Genomic DNA, 24215 nt, shown 5'->3' with positions numbered 1-24215 from the left:
TCGCGAGAGCCGGCCCACCGGAGGAGGCGGCCGCCGAGAGCGCAGAAAGGCGAGGACGACGACGAGGAGGAGGGAGGAGCCAGCGGGCACCGCCCACGCGCCTTGTGACGTCATGGGGGAAGGCGTGTCCTCCTATCCCCGCGCGGCGAGGTCATAGGGAGGGCGTGGCCTCGGCCTCCTCCTCCTCCTCCTTGCGCCCGCTGTTCCCGCGAAGGGACCGCCTCCCTGCGGTTTCCCCCAGGCTTGGTGGGTCGTCAGAATGCGGGGAGCTGCGGGCAGTGGGGTTTGCGTGGATGAGGAAGGAGGGGAGGGGAGGCAGCCCTAGTGTGGTACATGGGGGCTCAGCCTTGTGCTGGGAAGGGTTGGGGTTTCTCCACCATGGTTTGCTAGTCGTGAGGATAGGATAGGATAGGATAGGATAGGAGGAATGTAGGATTGGATAGAGCAGAATAGAAGGAATGTAGAATAGGATAGGATAGAATAGAATAGGAGGAATTTAGGATAGGATAAATGTAGGATAGGATAGACTAGAATAGGAGGAATGTAGGATAGAATAGGATAGAATAGAATAGGAGGAATTTAGGATAGGATAGGATAGAATAGGAGGAATGTAGGATAGAGTAGAATAGAAGGAATGTAGAATAGGATAGAATAGAATAGTAGAATAGGAGGAATTTAGGATAGGATAGGATAGGACAGAATAGAATAGAGCTGGAAGGGACCTTGAAGGTCTTCTAGCCAAGCCTGGATGACTGAGAACCTCTTACAGACTTAGAGCTCTCCGTGGTTAACTCGCAATTGGCTGCTGATTCAGTTCTACAGAGGAATTATTGAGTCTGTCATCTGCGCCTCCATAACTGTCTGGTTTGGTTCTACAACCCAACAAGACAGACACGGACTTCAGAGGATAATTGGAACTGCAGAAAAAACAATGGCTGCCAACCTGACTTTCGTTGAGGACCTGCACATTGCACGAGTCAAAAAGAGGCTGTGAAAATATCTACAGATCCCTCATATCCTGTATGTAAATTGTTTCAACTCTTATCCTCAAAACGACACAAAGGGCACTGAGCACCAGAATTACACGCAAGGACAGTTTTTCCCCCGAACGCCATCACTCTGCTAAACAAATAATTCCCCCAACACTGTCAAATTATTTACTAAGTCTGCATTACTATTACTATTAATCTTCTCATTGTTCCTATCACCCATTTCCTCCCACTTCCTGTTGGGAGAAGTTACTGGTAACTCTAACTTTGTTGCTTGTATCCTTATGATTTATATTAATAGTTTCCTAGAATGATTTGATTGCTTATTTGTACCCTATGGCTATCATTCAGTGTTGTACCTTATGATTTAGGATGAATGTATCTTTTCTTTTATGTACCCTGAGAGCATCTGCACCAAAGACAAATTCCTCGTGTGTCCAATCACACTTGGCCAATAAAGAATTTTATTCTATTATTCTATTCTATATTTTGTATTATCTTTGCTTCCTTTGTATCCTGTGAATAAAATTTATATTAAAAAGAGAGGGGGAAAATTATAAAAACCTCTCCTCTCAAGAACAGGCTAAAATCAGCATTAGCGGGGGGGGGGGGAGGTGGGGGCGAAATACACCTTCTGTTCCAGGCCTGGTGGGTTTGACTGGGATTTAGCCACTCATGAATTGTAAAAGAAAATAAGTAAATGCAACTCAAAAGAGGAGACAGATTTGCATAAACCCTGCATATATTAATTAACAAGCGCAGGTGCTTGTTTAGAAATACCGATTAGGTTTCCAGTACAGTCTCACTAGAGGTTGTGGCTGGGTGATCACCATGGAATAATCTAAACAATCCATTAAACGTTTGTTTGTTTTAAATATTTACACATTGCCCTTCAGAATGAATTCCAAAATAGTCGGCAACTATTCAAAAGCCAACCTCCAATTAAAAAGGCATTACTGACAAGCGTGAGGTTAAAAAAAATGGAATAAACAGTATTTAAAATGGCAGAGTGAATGTTGGAACTCCCCGTGCTTATTAAGATGGATTGGCTCATTAGAAGTTCATTAAAAGCCAATAAAAAACCCCAAATACAATAAAATTGGGAGGTGGGGAGAAGGAGGTTAAAATGAGAGAAATTGGGGTGTTTATTGGCATCATCAAATTGCCTCTGGTTTGATCAAAACATAAGCCACATCATACATTAACTTGAGAAGGAGCAATAACTACTTTTAGAAAAAAGTCTGGAAACCCTTTATGAACTTTTTGCTGAAAATGGATAAAAACGAATTGGTGATCTCTGGATGAGTCAAGGGCTCTCTGTAATACACGCAGTATTGTTGGGAATGCAAAAAGCTCCACGTAAAATCAAAGCCCAACGGACCAGAGATGGTATTCAGCAGGTTCTGACCAGTTTTAGAGAACCGGTAGCGGAAATTTTGAGTCGTTCGGAGAACCAGCAAATACCACCTCTGGCTGGCCCCACCCCCATCTATTCTCTGCCTCCCGAGTCCCAGCTGATCTGAAGGGAATGGGGGATTTTGCAGTATCCTTCCCTGCCACGCCCACCAAGCCATGCCACGCCCACCAAGCCACACCCACAGAACCGGCAGTAACAAATTTGAATCCCACCATTGCATCGGACCTCACGTGCACTCTGGAATCCGAGGTACAATGTTGATTATTTATCAGCCGACTTCCGTAGCCCTGTGTTGTCCTCAGGATCCCTTTCTTAGCTGAGAAGTCAACCAGCCAATGACTCAGGCTAGGTCTTCCACAGGAAATACAATTTCTCTCCAGTGCTGCTAAATTTAGTTTATAGTTCAGTCCCAGACAGCGATAATACCCAATAGACACCCTATGGTCGTGCGGTTGGCACAAAGCAGTTATTGGATTAGAGCCATCTTTGTTTCAAACTTTCAAACTTTTCCATTCATGCTGTCCCTTCCTTCTTTCTTTGTCTGCTAAACCATCAGGGTAGAATAGAAAATAGAATAAAATAGAATTGGGATTGGGTTTGGGAATGGGAATGGGAATAAGAATAGAATAAAATAGAACAGAATAGGATTAGGAATAGAATGGAATGGAATAAAATAGAATAGAATAGAATAGGGATTGGGATTGGGAATAAGAATAGAATAAAATAGAACAGAATAGGATTAGAAAAAGGAATAGAATGGAATGGAATAAAATAGGGATTGGGAATGGGAATAAGAATAGAATAAAATAGAACAGAATAGGATTAGGATTAGGAATAGAATGGAATAGAATAGAATAGGGATTGGGAATGGGAATAAGAATAGAATAAAGTAGAACAGAATAGGATTAGAAAAAGGAATAGAATGGAATGGAATAGAATAGAATAGGGATTGGGAATGGGAATAAGAATAGAATAAAATAAAACAGAATAGGATTAGGATTAGGAATGGAATGGAATGGAATAGAATAGAATAGGGATTGGGAATGGGAATAAGAATAGAATAAAGTAGAACAGAATAGGATTAGAAAAAGGAATAGAATGGAATGGAATAGAATAGAATAGGGATTGGGAATGGGAATAAGAATAGAATAAAGTAGAACAGAATAGGATTAGAAAAAGGAATAGAATGGAATGGAATAGAATAGAATAGGGATTGGGAATGGGAATAAGAATAGAATAAAATAGAACAGAATAGGATTAGGAATAGAATGGAATGGAATAGAATAGAATAGAATAGAATAACAGTATTTGAAGGGACCTTGGAAGATTTCTAGTCCTCTCTCCTGCTCAAGCAGTAAACTGTGTCCCACTTCAGACAGGTGGCTGTCCAGTCTCTTCTTAAAAAACCTCCAACTTCTGGAGGCAGGCTGTTCCACTGGTTAAATTGTTCTCACTGTCAGGAATAGAATAAGAGTAACAGAATTAGAAGGGACCTTGGAGGTCTTCTAGTCCAACCCCCTGCCTAGGCACGACTACACCACGTCAGGCAAAATGATTATCCAACATCTTCTTGAAAACTTCCGGCGTTGTTGGAGCATTCACAACTTCTGGAGGCAACTTCTGTTCCACTGATTAATTGTTCTAACTGTCAGGAAGTTTCTGCTTAGTTCTAAGTTGCTTCTCTCCTTGATTAGTTTCCATCCATTGTTCCTTGTCTTGCCTTCTGGAGCTTTGGAAAATAAGTGGAGCCCTTCTTTCTTGTGGCAGCCCCCTCAAACACTGGACCACCGCTATCATGCCACCCCCCCCTACTCCTTCTCTTCTCTTTCCCCGCGACTCTCTCCACCCTCCCCTTTTCCCCTCCTCCCTCTTGGCCCCCTCCACCTCCCCCACCCCCCCAGTGGCCAGATCCTCCCTCTCCACACCCCGGAAGCCAAGGGGGCTGGCATTGCCTCCTTTTCAACTCGGCTCGGCTCCCCTCCGGCTCTCGCCCTCAAGGGCGCAGGGGGTTTTCCCGGCTGGACGAGCTGGGATCTGCACGCCCGGAGGGTACGCGGAAAGAGGCGCAGACCCGCCCTTGGAAAGCAAGGGCGGCGGGAGGAGGAGGAGGAGGAGGAGGAGGAAGGAGGACGATCGGGTAAGGCGAGCCGACTCAAAGCAGGCTGCGCAGCCCAGGCGCCCCCGGGCTGGCTGGCGCAACTTGGACGGACTTTGATTGCGGGGCAGGGTAAGTCCGCTAATGTGGGGAGGGGGGGCGCAGGGCAAGAAGGGATGGCTCTTTTTAGCCGGAGGGAAGGAAGAAGACCCTGTCTTGTCCACCCACCCTCCCTCCCTCCCTCCGGGTGTAGAAAGCAGCTGGAAGGGTCTTTTCCTGACCCCTCCCCGTCGCCGCGCCTACTTGCCAAAAACAAAGCCCCTGGCTTCCACGGGTCCCCGACGCGTGTAACTCCGGCCACGCGTCTTTCTCTGCATCTCTGAGCTGCTCCCCGGCTCAGTTTCGTTTCGTTCCCGCCGTTGGCTCCGGACTGGCTTTTCAGCCGGCCACGTAGGTCTGGAGAAAAGTTAGCAGCAGCCAGGCGAGGAAAGCGCTCCGTTTTCCCGCTTTCCACTCACCCGGGGTGGGTGGGTGGGTGGGGGGTTTCCACTCAGGCCCTCTCTGGGAAGAAAGGGGGGGCGGTCGGGAAGGGTCCTTGGAAACGGGCGTGGATCAACAAATGGCCTTCTGTTGTTCTGGGAGGCTGAAAAGGGGAAGGGGTGGTAGTGGCGGTGGTCAGAATCCGAAGTTGCACGGCGGAGGGTGGCGATGCGGCTGAAAAACCAGATAAATAGATATTTCTCTATTTTCATTGATTCATTTAGTTTCTACGAGATAACTGGTGTAAGTATAAACAGGGACATTAACACAGGAAAGATAGATAGATAGATAGATAGATAGATAGATAGATAGATAGATAGATAGATAGATAGATAGATAGATAGATAGATAGATGCATAGATAGATGCATAGATAGATGCATAGATAGATAGATACATAGATAGATAGATAGATACATAGATACATAGATAGATAGATAGATACATAGATACATACATACACACATACATACATACATAGATAGACAGACAGACAGACAGACAGATAGATAGATATAGATATAAATATATATATATATAGAAAGATTAGATAGATGATGGATGGATGGATAGGCAGGCAGGCAGGCAGAAGGCAGAGATAGATGATAGATAGATGATAGATAGATAGATAGATAGATAGATAGATAGATAGATATAGAGAGATAGATAGATGCATAGATAGATGCATAGATAGATGCATAGATAGATAGATACATAGATAGATAGATAGATACATAGATACATAGATAGATAGATAGATACATAGATACATACATACACACATACATACATACATAGATAGACAGACAGACAGACAGACAGATAGATAGATATAGATATAAATATATATATATAGAAAGATTAGATAGATGATGGATGGATGGATAGGCAGGCAGGCAGGCAGAAGGCAGAGATAGATGATAGATAGATAGATGATAGATAGATAGATGATAGATAGATAGATAGATATAGAGAGATAGATAGATGCATAGATAGAGAGAGAGAGAGAGATAGATAGATAGAGAGATAGATAGATATAGAGAGATAGATAGATGCATAGATAGAGAGATAGAGAGATGCATAGATAAATAGAGAGATAGATAGAGAGATAGATAGATAGAGAGATAGATAGAGAGATAGATAGATAGAGAGATAGATAGATAGATAGATAGATAGATATAGAGATATATAGAGATAGAGAGATAGAGAGATGCATAGATAGATAGATAGAGAGATAGATAGAGAGATAGATAGAGAGATAGATAGAGAGATAGATAGAGAGATAGATAGAGAGATAGATAGATATATAGAGATAGAGATAGATAGAGATAGAGATAGATAGATAGATGATAGATAGATAGATAGATAGATAGATAGATAGATGCATAGATAGACAGACAGACAGATAGATAATAAATAGAGAAAGAGAGAGAGAGTTATAGATATAGATAGATGATAGACAGACAGGCAGACAGAGACAGACGGGGAGAGGGGAGAGGGAGAGTGTGTGTATTCAGCAGAAAAGTTCAACAAACTTATCATTTGCATCTCAGAGACTGTGAATGTGAGTAAGCTGTACTTTAGACTAGAATTCCTGTCTGTGTATCCCTGTGTGTGTGTTTTCAAAATTGGCTTTGGGAATTCCCAGGAAAAAAATCTCATCTCTTCTCTTCTCTTCTCTTCTCTTCTCTTCTCTTCTCTTCTCTTCTCTTCTCTTCTCTTCTCTTCTCTTCTCTCCTCTCCTCCCCTCCCCTCCCCTCCCCTCCCCTCCCCTCCCCTCCTCTCCTCTCCTCCCCTTCCCTGTTCTGTTCTGTTCTGTTCTGATTATTTTCTGTTCTATTCTCTTTGGTTCTATTCTATTACCTCTCCTCTTCGTTCTTACCTAATCCTTCCGCTTGCCCAACCCTTTTAGAAAGCTGGACCTCTAATGTTAATTTGCAAAACTGAAATGGGGGCCACACCAGGGGACTTCCCGGTGGCCAGCTGGGCTTGGAGCCAGACAAATAACCACATCGGATGGATGTGGCGAAATTGGCCAAGCAAAGCAAAGATTGTGGGCTTCCGACCAACGGCCCCCTCAGGTCTGGTCGCATAAGAATGGAGAAGTACTTTCTTGGACTCCATTGGAGAATTAACCCAAACTAACTCGGTGCCATGTGGACCAACGTGCTCCCCAGCCTCTGGCGGGGATGCCAGTTTCAAAAAGTGTCTGTCTCTTTGTGTGTGTCGTTCAAACTATACTTCCTCACTTCCTGAAATTTCCCTTTGGGTAGGATGCCTCTGTGGCGCGCAAGCTGGCCATCTGTTTCCTTTGGTGGGATGACTTCATTGTGTAAGGTTGGTGAGATGGCTGTTTTCACCAACTTCTCTCCAGAGACCAAGAAGTCGTGAGGTCCAGGGGAAAGAATGATCAAGGCATCTTTTTTCTGGCTGAATAGGGTTGATATAGGTTTACCCATCATGCCCCCATCCCGTTTCAGACAAATGGCTGTCCAGCCTCTTCTTAAAAAAATCTCCAGTGGTGTGGACAAAATAACAGCGTATCAGAGTCGGAAGGGACCTTGGAGGTCTTCTAGTCCACCCCACCCCCCTCAAGCAGGAAATCCTATACCATTTCAGACAAATTCATTCCAATCTCTTCTTAAAGATTTCCGGTGTTGGGGCACTCAAAACTTCTGGAGGCAGGTCGTTCCTCTGATTAATTGTTCTCACTGTTAGGGAGTTTCTCCTTAGTTCTAAGTTGCTTTTCCCCTGGATTAGTTTCCATCCATTGCTTCTTGTCCTGCCTTCTAGTGCTTTGGAGAATAGCTTGACTCCTTCTTCTTTGGGGCAACCCCTGAGATATTGGAAGACTGCTATCATGTCATCCCTAGTCCTTATTTTCATTAAACTAGACATACCTAGTTCCTGCAACGTTTTAGCCTCCAGTCTCTTAACTATTTACACCTTTGAGAAGGTGATGGATTCAATGGGGGCACCTAGACCAATATAACCTCCTGCAGATCTTTTCGATTTATAGCGTCCAATATTTTCAGTCCTCATGGCTGGCCAATTATCCTGAAGATCATCATTCCAACCTACTCCCGTTGAGAAAGACTGGTGCACAAATTTCCCCCTTTTTAAAACTGAAATCATCCTTCTGTTTTGTTTTGTTTTTAAGCCAAGGATGTTGAGGGCGGATTGACCGAGCTTTGTAAATTTCACTTCTGCAAAGAAGGAGCCCTGACTAATAGTCCTGAGACCAGACTGTTCTTTCCTGATGGCCCTTTGTATGTTTTGAGGACTGCACAAGACAGCTTGGCTTGTCAAGGCTCGCCCAGAGATAGCTTGTTTGCACAATCACACAGTAAAGGTGAATTGAGGGATGGAAGACAGCATTTCAAAACCCAACGTCCCAATTTAGATACAACATTTTTGTTCTTACTAGTTGCGAAGTTCATGTCCGATCCATCGCGATCCCATGGACAATGTTCCTCCAGGCCTTCCTGTCCTCTACCATCCTTTGGAATCAATTGAAGCTCACGCCGGCTGCTTCGGTGACTCCATCCAGCCACCTCCTTCTCTGCCGTCCCCTTCTTCTTCTTTTGCGCTCCATCGTTCCCAGCATGAGGCTCTTCTCCAGGGAGTCCTTCCTTCTCATTAGGTGGCCAAAGGATTAGAGTTTCCTCTTCAGGATCTGGCCTTCTAAAGAGCAGCCAGGGCGGATCTCCTCTAGGACTGGCCACTTTAATCAGTCTATTTATCTATCTATCTATCTATCTATCTATCTATCTATCTATCTATCTATCTATCTATCTATCTATCTATCTATCTATCTATCTACACAATCCATCCATCCATCCATCCATCTGTCCATCCGTCCATCCATCCATCCCTCTATCCTATCTATCTATCTATCTATCTATCTATCTATCTATCTATCTATCTATCTATCTATCATCTATCTATCTATCTACCTACCTACCTACCTACCTACCTACCTACCTACCTACCTATCTTCTATCTATCTATCTATCTATCTATCTATCTATCTATCTATCTATCATCTATCTATCTATCTATCTATCTATCTATCTATCTATCTATCTATCTATCTATCTATCTATCATCCATCTGGGTTGAACTCCTCCAGGACTGACCAGTTGGATGGCCTTGCAGTCCAAGGGACTCAATGCAGGAGTCTCCTCCAGCACCAGAGTTCAAAGGCCTCCATTCTTTGGTGCTCAGCCTTCCTTATGGTCCAACTTTCACAGCCATCCATTGCAACTGGGGAAACCATAGCCTTGACTAGACACACTTTTGTTGGCAGGGTGATACAACATTATATTATGTATTTAATTGATGCAATATTACATTATGTATTTAATGGGGGTGTTAGATGTTTAAGATGACCGTCCAAGCACAATTCCAGAGGGGGAAGGATATGATGTCATTCTAAGCTTCCATGTATTCCCCCCCCCCCCCCAAATATCCCTGGCTGCCTTTTAGGAGGATTTAGCACTGTGTGTTTATCTCGCACGCTTGAATTTTCTGCCATGTAATGCAGCTGGCACGCTTTGCTGGCATGGAAAAAAAAACCTACTAGCCTTGACAATTATAGGTTCTGTTAGTGGAGAAAGGGAAAGCAGAAGAGCCCCGGTAGAAAGAGGCTAAAAATATAAACCCAGAAGGCCTTATAAATAGAGAGCGTTCCCGATGATGTCACATAAATAGGCTTGTCACAATCATAATTAGAGAGCCAAGAATGGGTGGGGAAAAGAACAGCAGAAGAAAGAAGGACATAAAACTGCCTGGATTTTGCAGAACATTCGATGGGTCTTTTTGACGTTCAATCTACTCAACTGAAGGTTGGAAGGCCATTTTGGGGGCTGCTTTTGGGACGTTTTCAGGCTGTTTTGCAGGCCATTTTTCAGGCTATTTCCCAGGTTATTTTGGGGGGCATTTTCAGGCTGTTTTGCAGGCCATTTCTGGGAGTGTTTTCAGGCTGTTTTTTGGGCTGTTTTCCAGGCTATTTTCCGGGCAAAAAAATGGCAAAGAAAATGGCTAGGAAACAGTCCCTAAAATTGGCATGCGCTGGCCAGATGTTCTTCAGATTTCCAATGCTCCAGCAGGTACACATGTTCCATTTTGGGCACTCGGTGCTGAAAAGGTTCACCATGCCTGCTCTAGGCTGATTCCTCTTCTGACTCCACCAGTCCTTCTCCTTCACCGAAGCAGTGGAAGCCAAGAAGGCTGGGCCAAAGAAGAAGGCTTACATAGATGGGGACGATGTCCCTCATTTGGGCTAACTGGGAAGTCAAGGCAAGAGCCTCCCACACCATCTCGAAGAATTTCACTGAAGGCATCTTCTCAAAAATCCTGCTATGAATCCAGGAGAGCTCCAGGTTCCTATGTGGACATTTTATGGAAGGGTGGTTGAAGTGGTTCGTTATTTCTCCTACCCAGAGTCTTTGTTTAGCTCTCCTTTCTGGCCTACAGCCCTAGAACTTCCTGGTGTCAACCAATCAAGGGGGTAGGATTGTGCACAACTCGTAGAGTTGTCTACATAACATGGAGAATATTACCTGGTGTTTGGTTTTGATCCTGTTTGGTTTTCCTTCAGGAAGAGGATCACGGATTCTCTTGACCATGCACCCCAACGCTTGCAGGCCTCCTGGCTTCCAGGACTCTTCCTTGGCATGGAAGCTCTGGGTCCAGTTGCTGCTTCTGAGTTTTCTCCTGCCGGCTCAGCTGGGTAAGTAAGAGGAGCATTGTGGACTTGGCTTCCTAACGTTTCCCTTCTGGATTCCAAGTTTGACTTGGTTAAGGGTGATGTATATCTCTTTCTTATGCATGGATGATGTTTCCTAGTTGGGTCATGAAACATCTGCAAGGAAACCACCAAGCTCAGAGAGCACTAAAGATCTCATAGTCCTCCTCCTCCTCCTCCTCTCTGCAAATCCCCCTCTCTTCTAGCACTGATGATGTTACCTAGTTGGGTCATGAAACATCTGCAAGGAAACCACCAAGCTCAGAGAACACCAAGGACCTCAAAGTCCTTTTCCTCCTCCTCTTCATCATCTCCTCCTCCTCCTCCTCCTCCTCCTCCGTCCTTTCTCTCCTCCTCCCCTTCTCCTCGTCCCTTTCTCTGCAAACCCCACTCCCCTCTAGCACTGATGATGTTACCTAGTTGGGTCATGAAACATCTGCAAGAAACCACCAAGCTCAGAGAACACCAAGGACCTCACAGTCCTTTTCCTCCTCCTTTTCATCTCCTCCTCTTCATCTCCTCCTCCTCCTCCTCCTCCTCCTCCTCCTCCTCCTCCTCCTCCTCCTCCTCCTCCTCCTCCTCTCTGCAAACCCCTTTCCCTTCTAGCACTGATGATGTTAACTGTCAGACGGCTCTGGCCCCCTCTTTGCCTCCAACACAGAGCCCTCGTCAGAGCCTTCCCCAGACTCCACGACCGGCCCATGTTCCTCCCCAACCTCCTCACTGTCCGAATCTGCTACCAGCTCCGCTGGCGGGCCACAACACAGACTGCAGTTGGCAAAGGGAAGGCCGGAACACAAGGCTTCGTTCCCAAAGCTTTTGCAAGTGACTCAGCGGTGAAGTCTTAAGCCTTGTGTTGTCCTCTTCCCCATCAGGAGCTGTGGAGATCAAGGTCTCTGAAGATCCGGTGGTGGCCCTGGTTGGCCACGATGCCATTCTCCACTGTTCCTTCTCGCCGGAGGCCAACTTCAGTCTGAACGAACTCAGCCTCTTCTGGCAGGTGACCGATACCAACCAGATGGTGCACGGCTTCACGGAAGGCCGGGATCAGCCGGCCTACCAGGGCAGCACCTACGCCAACCGCACTGCCCTCTTCTACGACCAGCTGGCCCATGGCAACATGTCCCTGCTGCTACGCCGGGTGCAGATTTCCGACGAAGGGAGCTTCACCTGCTTCGTCAAAGTGCGAGACTTCAGCAGGGCGGCTGTTAGTCTGCAAATGGCAGGTGAGCTTCAAGGAAGGAGGCGGGCAAGATGAGCCCCGGTGGCGCAGTGGTTAGAGAGCAGTACTGCAGGCTACTTCTGCTGACTGCCGGCTGCCTGCAATTTGGCAAATCGAATCTCACAGGGCTCAAGGTTGACTCAGCCTTCCATCCTTCCGAGGTGGGTAAAATGGGGACCCAGATTGTTGTGGGCAAGAGGCTGACTTTGTAAACCGCTTCGAGAGGGCTGTGAAGCACTATAAAGCTGTACATAAGTCTATTGCTACCTTCCTTCCTTCCTTCCTTCTTTCCTGGGGAGGGTGAAAATGGCCTCTCTGTCGCCCTCCGGAAGGCTGAAGATCACCTGGCTGGCATGAACATGCGTGTTGGAGCTGATGGCTTGCGTGCTGGCAGATATGGCTCCGCATTCCACCTGTGGCACCCATGCCATAGGTTTGCCATCATGGCCCTATGCCACTTCAGACCAATGATTGTCTAATCTCTTCTTTAAAGCTTTCAGTGATGGAGCATTCACAACTTCTGGAGGCCAGCTGTTCCACTGATTGATTGTTCTCACACTCAGGAAAGTGCACTGCGTCTCAGCTCTTCTTCATCAGCGGATAATACAATACAATAGCAGAGTTGGAAGGGACCTTAGAGGTCTTCTAGTCCAACCCACTGCCTAGGCAGGAAACCCTATACTGTTTCAGACATCTATCCAACATCTTCTTAAAAACTTCCAGTGTTGGGGCATTCACAACTTCTGGAGGCATTTTCTGTCCCATTGATTAATTGTTCTCACTGTCAGGAAATTCGTCCTCAGTTCTAAGTTGCTTCTCTCCTTGATTAGTTTCCACTCATTGCTTCTTGTTCTACCCTCAGGTGCTTTGGAGAATAGTTTGACTCCCTCTTCTTTGGGGCAACCCCGGAGATATTGGAAGACTGCTGTCATGTCTCCCCTAGTCCTTCTTTTCACTAGATTAGACATATCCAATTCCTGCAACGTTTTAGCCTCCAGTCCCTTAACTATTTACACCTTTGAGAAGGAGCTTCCAATGATGGATTCAATGGGGACACCTAGTCCAATATAACCATCTGCAGAACTTTTCGATTTATAGTGTCCAGTATTTTCAGCCTTCATGGCTGGCCAATGATCATGAAGAGCATCATTCCAACCCACTCCCGTTGAGAAAGGCTGGTGCACAAATTTCCCCCCTTTTTAAAACTAAAATCATCCTTCTGGGTTTTTTTTTTGGAAGCCAAGGATGTTGAGGGCGGATTGACCGAGCTTTGTAAATTTCACTCCTGCAAAGAAGGAGCCATGACTAATAGTCCTGAGACCAGACTGTTCTTTTCTGATGGCCCTTGGCATGTTTTGAGGTCTGCCCAAGACAGCTTGGCTTGTCAAGGCTCGCCTGTCAGGCCTGCAATTATATTCCTTTTAGAATTTTGGCCTGCCACACTTTCTCTTATTTCATTATGTTGTTGTCATTAGTATAGTTGATGGGAGGTGGAATAGAAGGAGTAGGTTTGTGGAATGTATTATTTTCATTCTTTACTAGAAGCCAAGGTCATCCTTTGTCTCCGTGTTTTTGATACCTGACCGGAAGCAGCTGGGTGTGGATGCCAGTGTGGAAGAAGAAGATTGGACCATGTGATGGATTGTGGGTGTGGGGACAAGATCAAGGACTTTTAACTGGGTGGAATTCTGATGTTGTTTCCAGTATTGGGATTAACACAGATGTGCCTAAGATGTCTGCTTTATTAAATTGGAACTTTAAGGATAGTTTTGCCTTGGACTCTGATTTAATTCTACATGATACTTGGAACGCTGACATCGCCCAGAGATAGCTTGTTTACACAATCACACAGTAAAGGTGAATTGTGGGATGGAACTAGACATACCCAACTCCAGTTGCTTGATTGTAAGTCGAATGAATTGACGGGGGTTTTTGGTCACCGGTCGTCTCTCATCCACTCTTCTCCTGTTTTAGCGACCTACTCCAAGCCAAATGTCAATCTGGAACCCAGCAAGAACCTGAAGCCGGGGGACCTGGTCAAAGTGAAATGCCATAGCTTCTCTGGGTACCCTGAAGCTGTTGTGCTCTGGCAAGATGGGCACGGCAACAACCTCACCGACAACATCACCACCTCCCAGATGGCCAATGAGCAGGGCCTCTTCGACGTCCAGAGCATCCTACAGGTGGTGCTGGAACCCAATAGCACCTACAGTTGCCTGATCAAGAATCCTCTGCTTCAAGAGGTGACCCACGCTTCCGTCACCATCACAGGTTTGCGCCTTTCAGGGACAGGGTAACATCTGGGATAGTCGGTGGGTAGGGAGGGGGTCTATATCAGGGTGGAGGGTGGGCTTAGCTGGAAGTGCAGACCTCTGTGGAGAAGACTCAAGGGCTGCTGTAATGGGCACAAAAAGGTTGTAAGCAAAGCAGAGGTGGTATTCAGCAGGTTCTGACCAGTTCTGGAGAACTGGTAGTGGAAATTTTGAGTAGTTCGGAGAACCAGTAAATACCACCTCTGGCTGGCCGCGCCCCCATCAATTCTCTGCCTCCCGAATCCCAGCTGATCGGGAGGGAATGGGGATTTTGCAGTATCCTTCCCCTGGAATGGAGTAGGAATGGAGATTTTGCAGTATCCTTCCCCTGTAGTGGGGAGGGAATGGAGATTATGCAGGTTCCTTCCTCTGGAGTGGGGAGAGAATGGAGATTTTGCAGTATCCTTCCCCTGGAGTGGAGTAGGAATGGAGATTTTGCAGTATCCTTCCCCTGGAGTGGAGTAGGAATGGAGATTTTGTAGTATTCTTCCTCTGGAGTGAGTAGGAATGGGGATTTTGCAGTATCCTTCCCCTGGAGTGGAGTAGAAATGGGGATTTTGCAGTATCCTTCCTGTGGAGTGGAGTAGGAATAAAGATTTTGCAGTATCCATCCCGTGGAATGGAGTAGGAATGGTGATTTTGAAGTATCCTTTCCCTGGAGTGGAGAGGGAATGGGGATTTTGCAGTATCCTTCCCCTGCCACGCCCACCAAGCCACGCCCTCAGAACCGGTAGTAAACATTTTTGAATCTACCTCTACTTAATGACTCTGTAAATTTAAAAAGACTTAATGTCTTTACCTCTGGACAGAAGTTATTGACAGAAGCGGCATATAAATGTAATAAATCAAATCAATCAATCAATTTTTTAAAACCAAGAAATGTTTACGAATGGAGACCAATATACGGATCCTGTTGCAGGATCCCATCTGGGTCGGGAAATTGTAGGATTGCAGCCTTCGAAAGGATTTGCTTTCCAGGGAAGTTCTGACCTTTTCCCTCTCCGCCGTCCGACACCGCTTTGCCTTGCCAACGTATCTTTGCCAGCTTTCCAGATGTCTTCGAGCCATTTCAATTTTTATAGACTCCCCCCAAGTTCTCGCTAACCTTCTTCACTTGACGGTAACATTAATTAGGGTTTAATTGTCCTTGGCACAGCAATCGCTGCTTTGTAAGAGAAGGTCCCTTCGGGAGCATAAACATTTCCGTTAAACACACGATGCCACTTGACGGAACTTGATGCCACACACGAGCCCAGCAGGGCCGGGACACCGGCTGGAAGTGTCTTCTTTGGCGGAGGGGGGGGCAGCAAAGGAAATGCAAATAAAAATGATGCCTGCCTTGTAACCCAGGGGTCCCCAGCTGTTGGGAACTGGGCCATGCAAGTGACAGGTGTTCTGACCCAGGTCCCCAAATACGACAAACTCTCTGAAATGAATTCAAAGTTTCCTTGATTAGGAGCTCGGCAAAAAGTTTCTCTCTCAACGCAGGTTAACAAGTCCGTCCAGCAGGGAGATGAATAGTTGTCTGCCACATCTATTCATCTCTGTCCCTCTTATCCCCACAGCTAGGGTGAGGCTTCTGTAGCAGCAGTGGCTCTTCTGTCCCAAGGACCAGCTCATAGATTTCCACTGCTCTCCTCTCCTCTGCCTTCTGCTCCTCCAGGCATCGGGCACTGGGCCCAGCTGCTCCTCCTCTTTCTCATCAGCCACCTCCAGACCTGGAGGCTGTTGAATCTCAATCTGAGGGCTGATGGACGCCTCCCCTCTCTCTGACAGCTCCAATCCCTCTTCCCCCTCGGAGCTCTCAAACACTTAGAGAGGGCTGTAAAGCACTGTGAAGCATTATATAAGTCTCAGTCCTATTGATAGTGTCCTTCCTTCCTCTCTTCCTCCCTCCCACCCTCCCTTCCTTCCTTCCTTTCTTCCTCCCTCCCTCCCTTCCTCCCTCCCTTCCTCCCTCCCTTCCTCCTTCCTTCCTTCCTTCCTTCCTTCCTTGTGGTTAGAATGCAGTATTGCAGATTAACTCTGCTGACTGGCAGCAGTTCGATTCTGACCAACTCAAGGTGGACTCAGCCTTCCATCCTTCCGAGGTGGGTAAAATGAGGACCCAGATTGTTGGGGGCAAAAGGCTGACTCTGTAAATCTCTTAGAGAGGGCTGTAAAGCACGGTGAAGCGGTATATAAGTCTAAGTGCTATTGCTACTTTCCTTCCTTCCTTCCTTCCTTCCTTCCTTCCTTCCTTCCTTCCTTCCCAGTGTTTAGAATGCAATATTGCAGTCAAACTCTGCCCAGAGCCTGGAGTTTGACCCTGACTGGTTCAAGATTGACTCATATAGGGTGGTATTGTAAAACTCAGCCTTCCATCCTTCCGAGGTGGGTAAAATGAGGACTCAGATTATTGGGGGCAAGAGAGGCTGAATCTGTAAACCGCTTAGAGAGGGCTGTAAAGCACTACGAAGTGGTATATAAGTCTGAGTGCTATTGCTTCCTTCCTTCCTTCCTTCCTTCCTTCCTTCCTTCCTTCCTTCCTTCCTTCCTTGCGGTTAGAATGCAGTATTGCAGGCTCACTCTGCCCACTGCCAGCAGTTCAATCCTGACCGACTCAAGGTGGCCTCAGCCTTCCATCCTTCCGAGGTGGGTAAAATGAGGACCCAGATTGTTGGGGGCAAGAGGCTGACTCTGTAAACTGCTTAGAGAGGGCTGTAAAAGCACTGTGAAGCGGTATATATGTCTAAGTGCTATTGCAACTGCACATCAAAATAGAACCTGTAGGTTGTTGTGAGAAGGAATTTCCCAGAATTTGGCATTAAAAACAACGCCCTTTAAGCATTCTGTCACCTGGGATTGAAATCTCCTTGAACGGGAACAAATCTTTGGCCAGATCAGGGTTGTTAAACAGTTTTTCCCCACTAATTAAAAGAAAATGTATCTTGCAAACAGATGTCCCCATTGTGCTCAAACGTCCTCTCTTCCATCTTGGGAGCCTTGTCTTAAAACGTGGAACAAAAAGAGGAGAAAGAGAATAGATTTCAGTTTCCTAAAAAGCAGTGTTTGGCTTGGCAACATGTCAGAAATCATCAAGCTCTTTTTCATATGAGGAATTTCAACAAAGGCCCAGCGGTGAATTTTTGGGTGCTTCTGAAAAGCAGAGGATGCCCAATTTCCAACGCCTTCTCTCTCTTTTTTTAATTTTCCAAAATCTCTCCCTGGTTTAATTTAGCTGATGTTCTAGACTCACCCCCCCTTCCGTCCTTGTAAATCAGAAATTTTAGCCTTAGACGTCACATTTATGCCCTGCTGATTTCCGTTTTCAGTGGATCCTGGACTTCTGAATCTTGCTTTGAATGCTTTTCCCCCCTTGAGATTTGAAGGGGAAAGCGAGGGAAATTATTTTGCTCCACCAAGGAAGGCAAATTTTACTCGATTTTACTTCATCTTCATGGACATCCTCAACTGAAAATTCTGCACCCGGCAGGAGGCCTGATCGAATGATATTGAAGTTGTTTACAAATGCTAGGACAGTTAGTAAAAATTTTTTTGAGTGGGGAGGGGAAATGCATGCAAATATACTATGCATCCCCCAGTTGGGAAACTGTCAGCCAAAATGGAAGAAGAGGTCAAGCATAGAATTAGCCTTGAGTCTTTGTGCATCCAAAAGAGACATAAACCTCCCCCAGATCCATGAAATTTCCTTGTTCCCAAGAGAAGGCAATAACAATAGCAATAGCACTTAGACTTATATACCGCTTTACATTGCTTTACAACCCTCTCTAAGCAGTTTACAGAGTCAGCCTCTTGCCCCCAACAATCTGGGTCCTCGTTTTACCCACCTCGGAAGAATGGAGGGCTGAGTAACCTTGAGTTAGTCAGGATCGAACTGACGGCAGCCAGCAGAGTTAACCTGCAATACTGCATTCTAACACAGGGAAGGAAGGAAGGAAGGAAGGAAGGACACTATCAGTAGCACTTCGATATACTTCTTAACAGTGTTTCACAGTCAACCTTGAGCCTGCTGAAATTCGAACTGCCGAATTGCAGGCAGCAGAAGTAGCCTGCAGTACTGCACTCTTACCACTGCGCCACTGTGCAGCACGGGAAGATTCTTGTAATATAAGTGGAAATCAATAAAGTTGTAGACTTAGGCTATACATGTATGGCTCGGTTTGCCTGTGGCTGACACCCCCAACAGTTACGTCTGCATCAAAAAGGGGGCAGAAATCTTTTGACACCCTCTGTCCCATAACAATAGCAATAGCAGTTAGACTTATATACCGCTTCATAGGGCTTTTAGCCCTCTCTAAGAGGTTCCCAGAGTCAGCATATTGCCCCCACAGTCTGGGTCCCCATTTCACCCACCTCGGAAGGATGGAAGGATGGAAACCTTGAGCCGGTGAGATTTGAACCGCTGAACTGTAGATAACAGGCAGCTGAAGTGGCCTGCAGTACTGCACCCTAACCACTGCGCCACCTCGGCTCTAACAAAGAGGATGCTGCTTACCCAACAACCCATCCAGTGAGGATAAAAATCCATCTCTTGCTTTCAGCTGTAAAATAGCGGCAGATGTGAAGTACCGTATTTTTCGTAGTATAAGACGCACCAAGATTTTGAAAAGACAAATTTTAAAAAAAGTTTTTTGCACTCTGCAGACCTCCCAAAAATGACCCATTTTTTTGCAAAAACGGGCCCATTTTTTGGTCAAAAAGGGTGTATGAATAGCCTTTAGCGGGCTTATAGAGTGCTCCTGGGGGCTGGGGAGGGGGCAAAAATGAGTAAAAAACCGGCCCATTTTTTGCTCATTTTTGCCCTCCCCAGCCCCCAGGAGCACTGTGGAAGCCTCCTAAAGGCTCTGCATAGCCATTTTTGCAAAGTGGGGGGGGGGGTGTTCAGGAGGCCAAAAATGCTGTATTCAGTGTATAAGAAGCACCCAGATTTCCAGCCTCTTTTTTTGAGGGGAAAAGGTGCATCTTATACTCTGAAAAAATACAGTAGCCTTGCCAACATCCGAAATATCTCCCGTCGACGCAGAGCCACGTAGGGGAATCCATTAGGCTGAATGCCTCCTTGCTCAGCTTCTCTTCTTCCTCCCCCTCCTCTGAGCAAAGGGTGATAGATCAGCATTTATTTGAATTTATTAGCATGATTATTTAAAGGTTAATGAAGTGTTTGATAGGGTAATTCAACCTGCTGTTTCCTTGGACATCTAGGGAAACTGCAGCCAATGAAGCATTTAGATTGGGGGCTCTGGGCTCTGAGCAAGTTCTTGGCAGCCAGCTGCCCTTTACGGTGTGCGGCGTGCAGCGTGCGGCATGACATTGAACCCATGTGGTAGAGTTTTCCTCCGTGGCACGACAAAACCGCGCTCGACTAAAGCGCGCCCGATGAAACCACGTCGCTGACATCATCAACAGGGCGACAACAGCGAGCGCGGAGAAAGAAGGGCGCTTTAAATAGCGCTTTGAAAGCAAGCCGATTCAAGTTAAGGTAAGGGTTAGGTTTAGGATAAGGTTTAGGGTTAGGTTAAGGGTTAGGGTTAGGTTTAGGTTAAGGGTTAGGTTTAGGGTTACGTTAAGGGTTAGGTTTAGGGTTAGGTTAAGGGTTAGGTTTAGGGTTAGGTTAAGGGTTAGGTTAAGGGTTAGGTTTAGGATTAGGTTTAGGGGGGTTAGGTTTAGGTTTAGGGGTTAATTTTAGGTTTAGCGTTCACAGCGTGCTTTTTTCTCCGCGCTGTTGTCGCGCTGTGATGACGTCAGCTACACGGTTTCGTCGAGCGCCCTTTAGTCGAACGCGGTTTTGTGGTGGAACCGTTTTCCTCGGGTCATCCCAGTCCAGGGCGTTGGCAATCACAGTGTCCCTCCCACCACCCCATTTTCCCTTCTCTGTCTCCTCCCAGGACAACACCTTCTCTTCCCAGCAGTAGCTCTGTGGGTCACCGTAGGGCTGTCGATTTGCCTTGTGGTCCTTCTGATGGTCCTGGCGTACGTCTGCCAGAAGAAGATCCGTCAAAGTTGCAAAGAGGAGAAAGCGAAAGCCGGTAAGAGTTACCTTGAGCGTCGGCTCGCTCTGCCTTGGCGCACACATTGCACGCACCTGCTCAACCCCTCCGAAAATCTGTCTGGGTATTTCTAGGGCTAGGCACCGCTTGGAGTTTGAAGGCAGCACGGGGCTTCCCGGAGCTGGGAAGCGGCCCCTGTCTGCAGCTCTTGAAAGCAGCTGTGTCTCTTTGGTGTGTGGGCATTTGTGGCTGCCTTTTGCAATTGCCCCACGCTCCTGGGGAGAAGTGCTTTGAATTCAAATTGGTGTTACTCAGCTTTGGCAGCTTGAAGATGGGTGGACTTCACCCTCCCCCTTCTCCCCTCTGCAAATCCCACTCCCTTCTAGCTCTGATGATGTTCCCTAGTTGGGTAATGCAATGTCTTCAAGAAAGCCACCAAGCTCAGAGAGCACCAAGGATGCTACAGTCATTGTCCTCCTCCTCCTCCTCCTCCTCCTCCTCCTCCTCCTCCTCCTCCTCCTCCTCCTCCTTCTCCTCCTCCTCCTTCCCACATCCTCCTCCTCCTTCTCCTCCTCCTCCCCCCTCCTCCTCCACAATCTTCACTCCCTTCTAGCATTGATGATGTTCCCTAGTTGAGTAATGAAATGTCTTCAAGAAAGCCCCCAAGCTCAGAGAGCACCCAGGATGCTACAGTCCTCCTCCTCCTCTTCCTCCTCCTCCTCCTCCTTTCCATCCTCCTCCTCCTCTCCATCCTCCTTCCTCCTGCTGCTTCTCCTCCTCTCCATCCTCTTCCTCCTTCCCCCATCCTCCTCCTGCTCCTCCCCATCCTCCTCCTCCTCTCCATCCCCTCCTCTTCCCCATCTTCCTCCTCCTCTTCCTGCTCCTTGCTTTAACCTAGTTTGGTAATAAAACATCTGCAAGAAAACAACTGACTTCAGAGAGTACCTAGGACCCCAAAGTCCTCGTTGTCCTGCCCCTCCTCGTCCCCTCCTCACTTCTCCCCCCTCCTCTTCACTGTTACCTAGTTTGATAATGAAACATCTGCAAGGAAACAACCACATCCAGAGTGGACCTAGGACCCATAAGCCATTGTTGTCCTCCCTCTCCCTTCCCCAATCTCCCTCTTACTCCTCCTGCCTGAAAACTACTCCTTACTAGCACTGATGATGTCACCTGGTTTGGTAATGAAACGTCTGCAAGAAAGCAACCAAGTTTTAGAGAGCATCAGTACCCGAAAGCCATCATTGTCCTCCCCTCCCTCTCCCTGCAAACCACACCCCTTTCTACCAATTTCGTTGTATTTGTTTTGTACGACGACAATAAAGGCTACATATCTTTCTAGTACTGATAGTGCCTAGTTTGAGTAAGGACACATCCGCAAGAAAACCACCAAACTCAGAGGGCAGCCAGGGGACTCCCCATTTCAACCTCGAGCTGCATATCTTCCCCTTTATTGAAATCAGAAGTGGTGAGAATTTTGATTTCGATAAAGGCATAAGAATTCCTCGGCATTCTCACCACTTTTATTCTCCTCTTAGGGCAACTGTCAACTTTTACACTGATGTAGAAAAGGAAGTCCTGCACTGCCCCCTGCTGGCCCGTTGTAAAACCTCCCCATTTCAACCTTGAGCTACATATCTTCCCCTTTATTGAAATCAGAAGTGGTGAGAATTTTGATTTCGATAAAGGCATGAGGATTCCTCGGCATTCTGCCCATATCCCAGGGATAGAATAGTGCAGGTTTTACAATGGGCCAGCAGGGGGCAGTGCAGGACTTCCTTTTCTACATCGGTGTAAAAGTTGACAGTTGCCTTAAGAGGAGAGTAAAAAGCCAATGCTTTGCTTTGAAATACTGATAAGAGAGATGCTCGGACTCACTAAGATTCACGCTAGTGTTTTCACTCTGTTTGTTTGACACCCTCCTCGGGTGCTCAATCCACTGATACTGTCTTCTTTCTTTTTCCCCCCCACCGCACTGCATGGACAGCTTTGCAACCTCTGAAAAATATGGATGTCAAGGAAGGTAAGGAGAATTGGGCTTTGCAGCAAATATCGATCCGGCGTCGTAGCTTCAGGTCCTTTCAAACCAAGGGGGGCGGGGCCATAACCCAGTGGCGCAGTGGATAGGGTGCAGTACTGCAGGCCACTTCAGCTGACTGTTATCTGCAGTTCGGCGGTTCAAATCTCACCGGCTCAGGGTTGACTCAGCCTTCCATCCTTCCGAGGTGGGTAAAATGAGAACCCGGATTGTTGGGGGGGGAAATAGGCTGACTCTGTAAACCGCTTAGAGAAGGCTGAAAGCCCTATGAAGCGATATATAAGTCTAACTGCTATTGCTATTGCTATTGCATTACTGTGTTTAGGTGGGCACTAACTGGTCCTATCTACGTTTCCTGGGTAAATGCATCCCATAGGGGTGGGGGAAGCCACCTAGGGTTAGGGTTAGGTCCCCATGAACCCAGAAAGGAAAATGGACACCGCCGATGGATTCGCTGCTCATCGGTATGGTTAGGGGAGAGCTGACTTTTCCAACCCGTCGTATCTACCTTTCCAGGTAAAATACATGGGAAAATTCCATGGGGGGAAAACCCACTTAGGGTGAGGGTTAGGTCCCCATGAACTCAGACAGGAAAATGGACACCACCAATGGATTCGCGGCTCATCGGTATATTTAGGAGGGTGCTGACTTTTCCAACCCGTCGTATCTACGTTTCCTGGTAAAATACACTCCCTATTCTGTGACACAAACCTGGTTGATTTTCCTGTTACCATCTGTGGGCTTCAACCCTCAGAACTGCCAGCCAGCCAGAAGTCCACTCATAGCAATAGCAATAGTTAGACTTATATACCGCTTCATAGGGCTTTCAGCCCTCTCTAAGCGGTTTACAGAGTCAGCATATTGCCCCCAACAACAATCTGGGTCCTCATTTTACCCACCTCGGAAGGATGGAAGGCTGAGTCAACCCTGAGCCGGTGAGATTTGAACAGCCGAACTGCTGAACTGCAGTCAGCTGAAGTAGCCTGCAGTGCTGCATTTAACCACTGCGCCACCTCGGTTCTTAACTTCTCATCTTGAAGTTGCTCTGGTTAAGAAACACTGGGGTGCAATGAGGAGGGGACTGATAGCCTACCCTTTGAGGTGTCCCCATTGTCCCCCCCCCCCATCCCAATACTTTTGACCTGCTTGGAAGAGTACCCCATTCCAATTCTGAAAATCTCTTGTTCCTTTCTTTCCAGAGATGGCCGAAGAAATTGATTGACGATGTTGGAGGTCAAAGCGTTAAGATATCTCTCAAGGCCAAAGTTGTCAAGCCAACCCCTTGAGATCTTCCTCCAGCATAGAGAGTAGAAGAGGCAAGAGCGAATTGCCTTGAAGCCTACCACTCAATCCTCCAGATGCCTTCTTACAGATTCTTGCCTTCTCCACGGACCTGACCCCCCCTTCCATTGACTGAAAAAGAGGCTGGAACTCAACGTACTTCTATCCTTGTCCCAACCTTGAGATTCATCCAACAAACCCAAAAACTACTTATTCTTCTCCCTGTTGACCTTACATGACAAAACCTGATCCCTATCTGCCCAGGGATCATAATTTGGATGCACACAAAGATCCCACAATTGTTCTGACCCAGGCTTCCTTAGAAAGCGAGAAGCAAAGTCTTGGTCTCGAGAAAACCTCTTTTATTTACAGGACTGTGAATCCTTTTCATTCACAGTCAGCAAGGCTTTAGCAAGCAGTCTTCCAGAGGAATGTTTATCCACACGCACCTTATCTCATTTAGAGTACTGCCAGATAACCAGTTTCTAAACACAGGGCGAAGCAAAACGTGGCACAAAGTCTCTTATAGTCACAAACAGAACTTCCCACTCTTGACCCGACTGAATGAACGAATTGTTTCCTG

The 24215-nt window shown here is 46.6% G+C and overlaps 1 protein-coding gene across 1 annotated transcript; it reads left to right on the top strand.

Annotated features, from left to right (window-relative positions):
* The first annotated feature begins 4338 nt into the window (after positions 1-4338).
* CD276 (CD276 molecule) lies at positions 4339-23592 on the top strand. Its single transcript, XM_032233400.1, has 7 exons — positions 4339-4633; positions 10643-10774; positions 11665-12015; positions 13986-14282; positions 20212-20352; positions 22301-22336; positions 23551-23592. Exons 2-7 carry the CDS (start codon positions 10669-10671, stop codon positions 23571-23573), a joined length of 954 nt encoding a protein of 317 aa, XP_032089291.1. The 5' UTR covers positions 4339-4633; positions 10643-10668; the 3' UTR covers positions 23574-23592.
* Positions 23593-24215: the final 623 nt, after the last annotated feature.

The sequence above is a fragment of the Thamnophis elegans genome, chromosome 16 (genome assembly GCF_009769535.1).
Source record: "Thamnophis elegans isolate rThaEle1 chromosome 16, rThaEle1.pri, whole genome shotgun sequence".
NCBI classification, from domain to species: domain Eukaryota; kingdom Metazoa; phylum Chordata; class Lepidosauria; order Squamata; family Colubridae; genus Thamnophis; species Thamnophis elegans.
The sequence above is the reverse complement of the archived record's forward strand: the minus strand, read 5'-3'. Positions and strand labels throughout refer to the sequence as shown.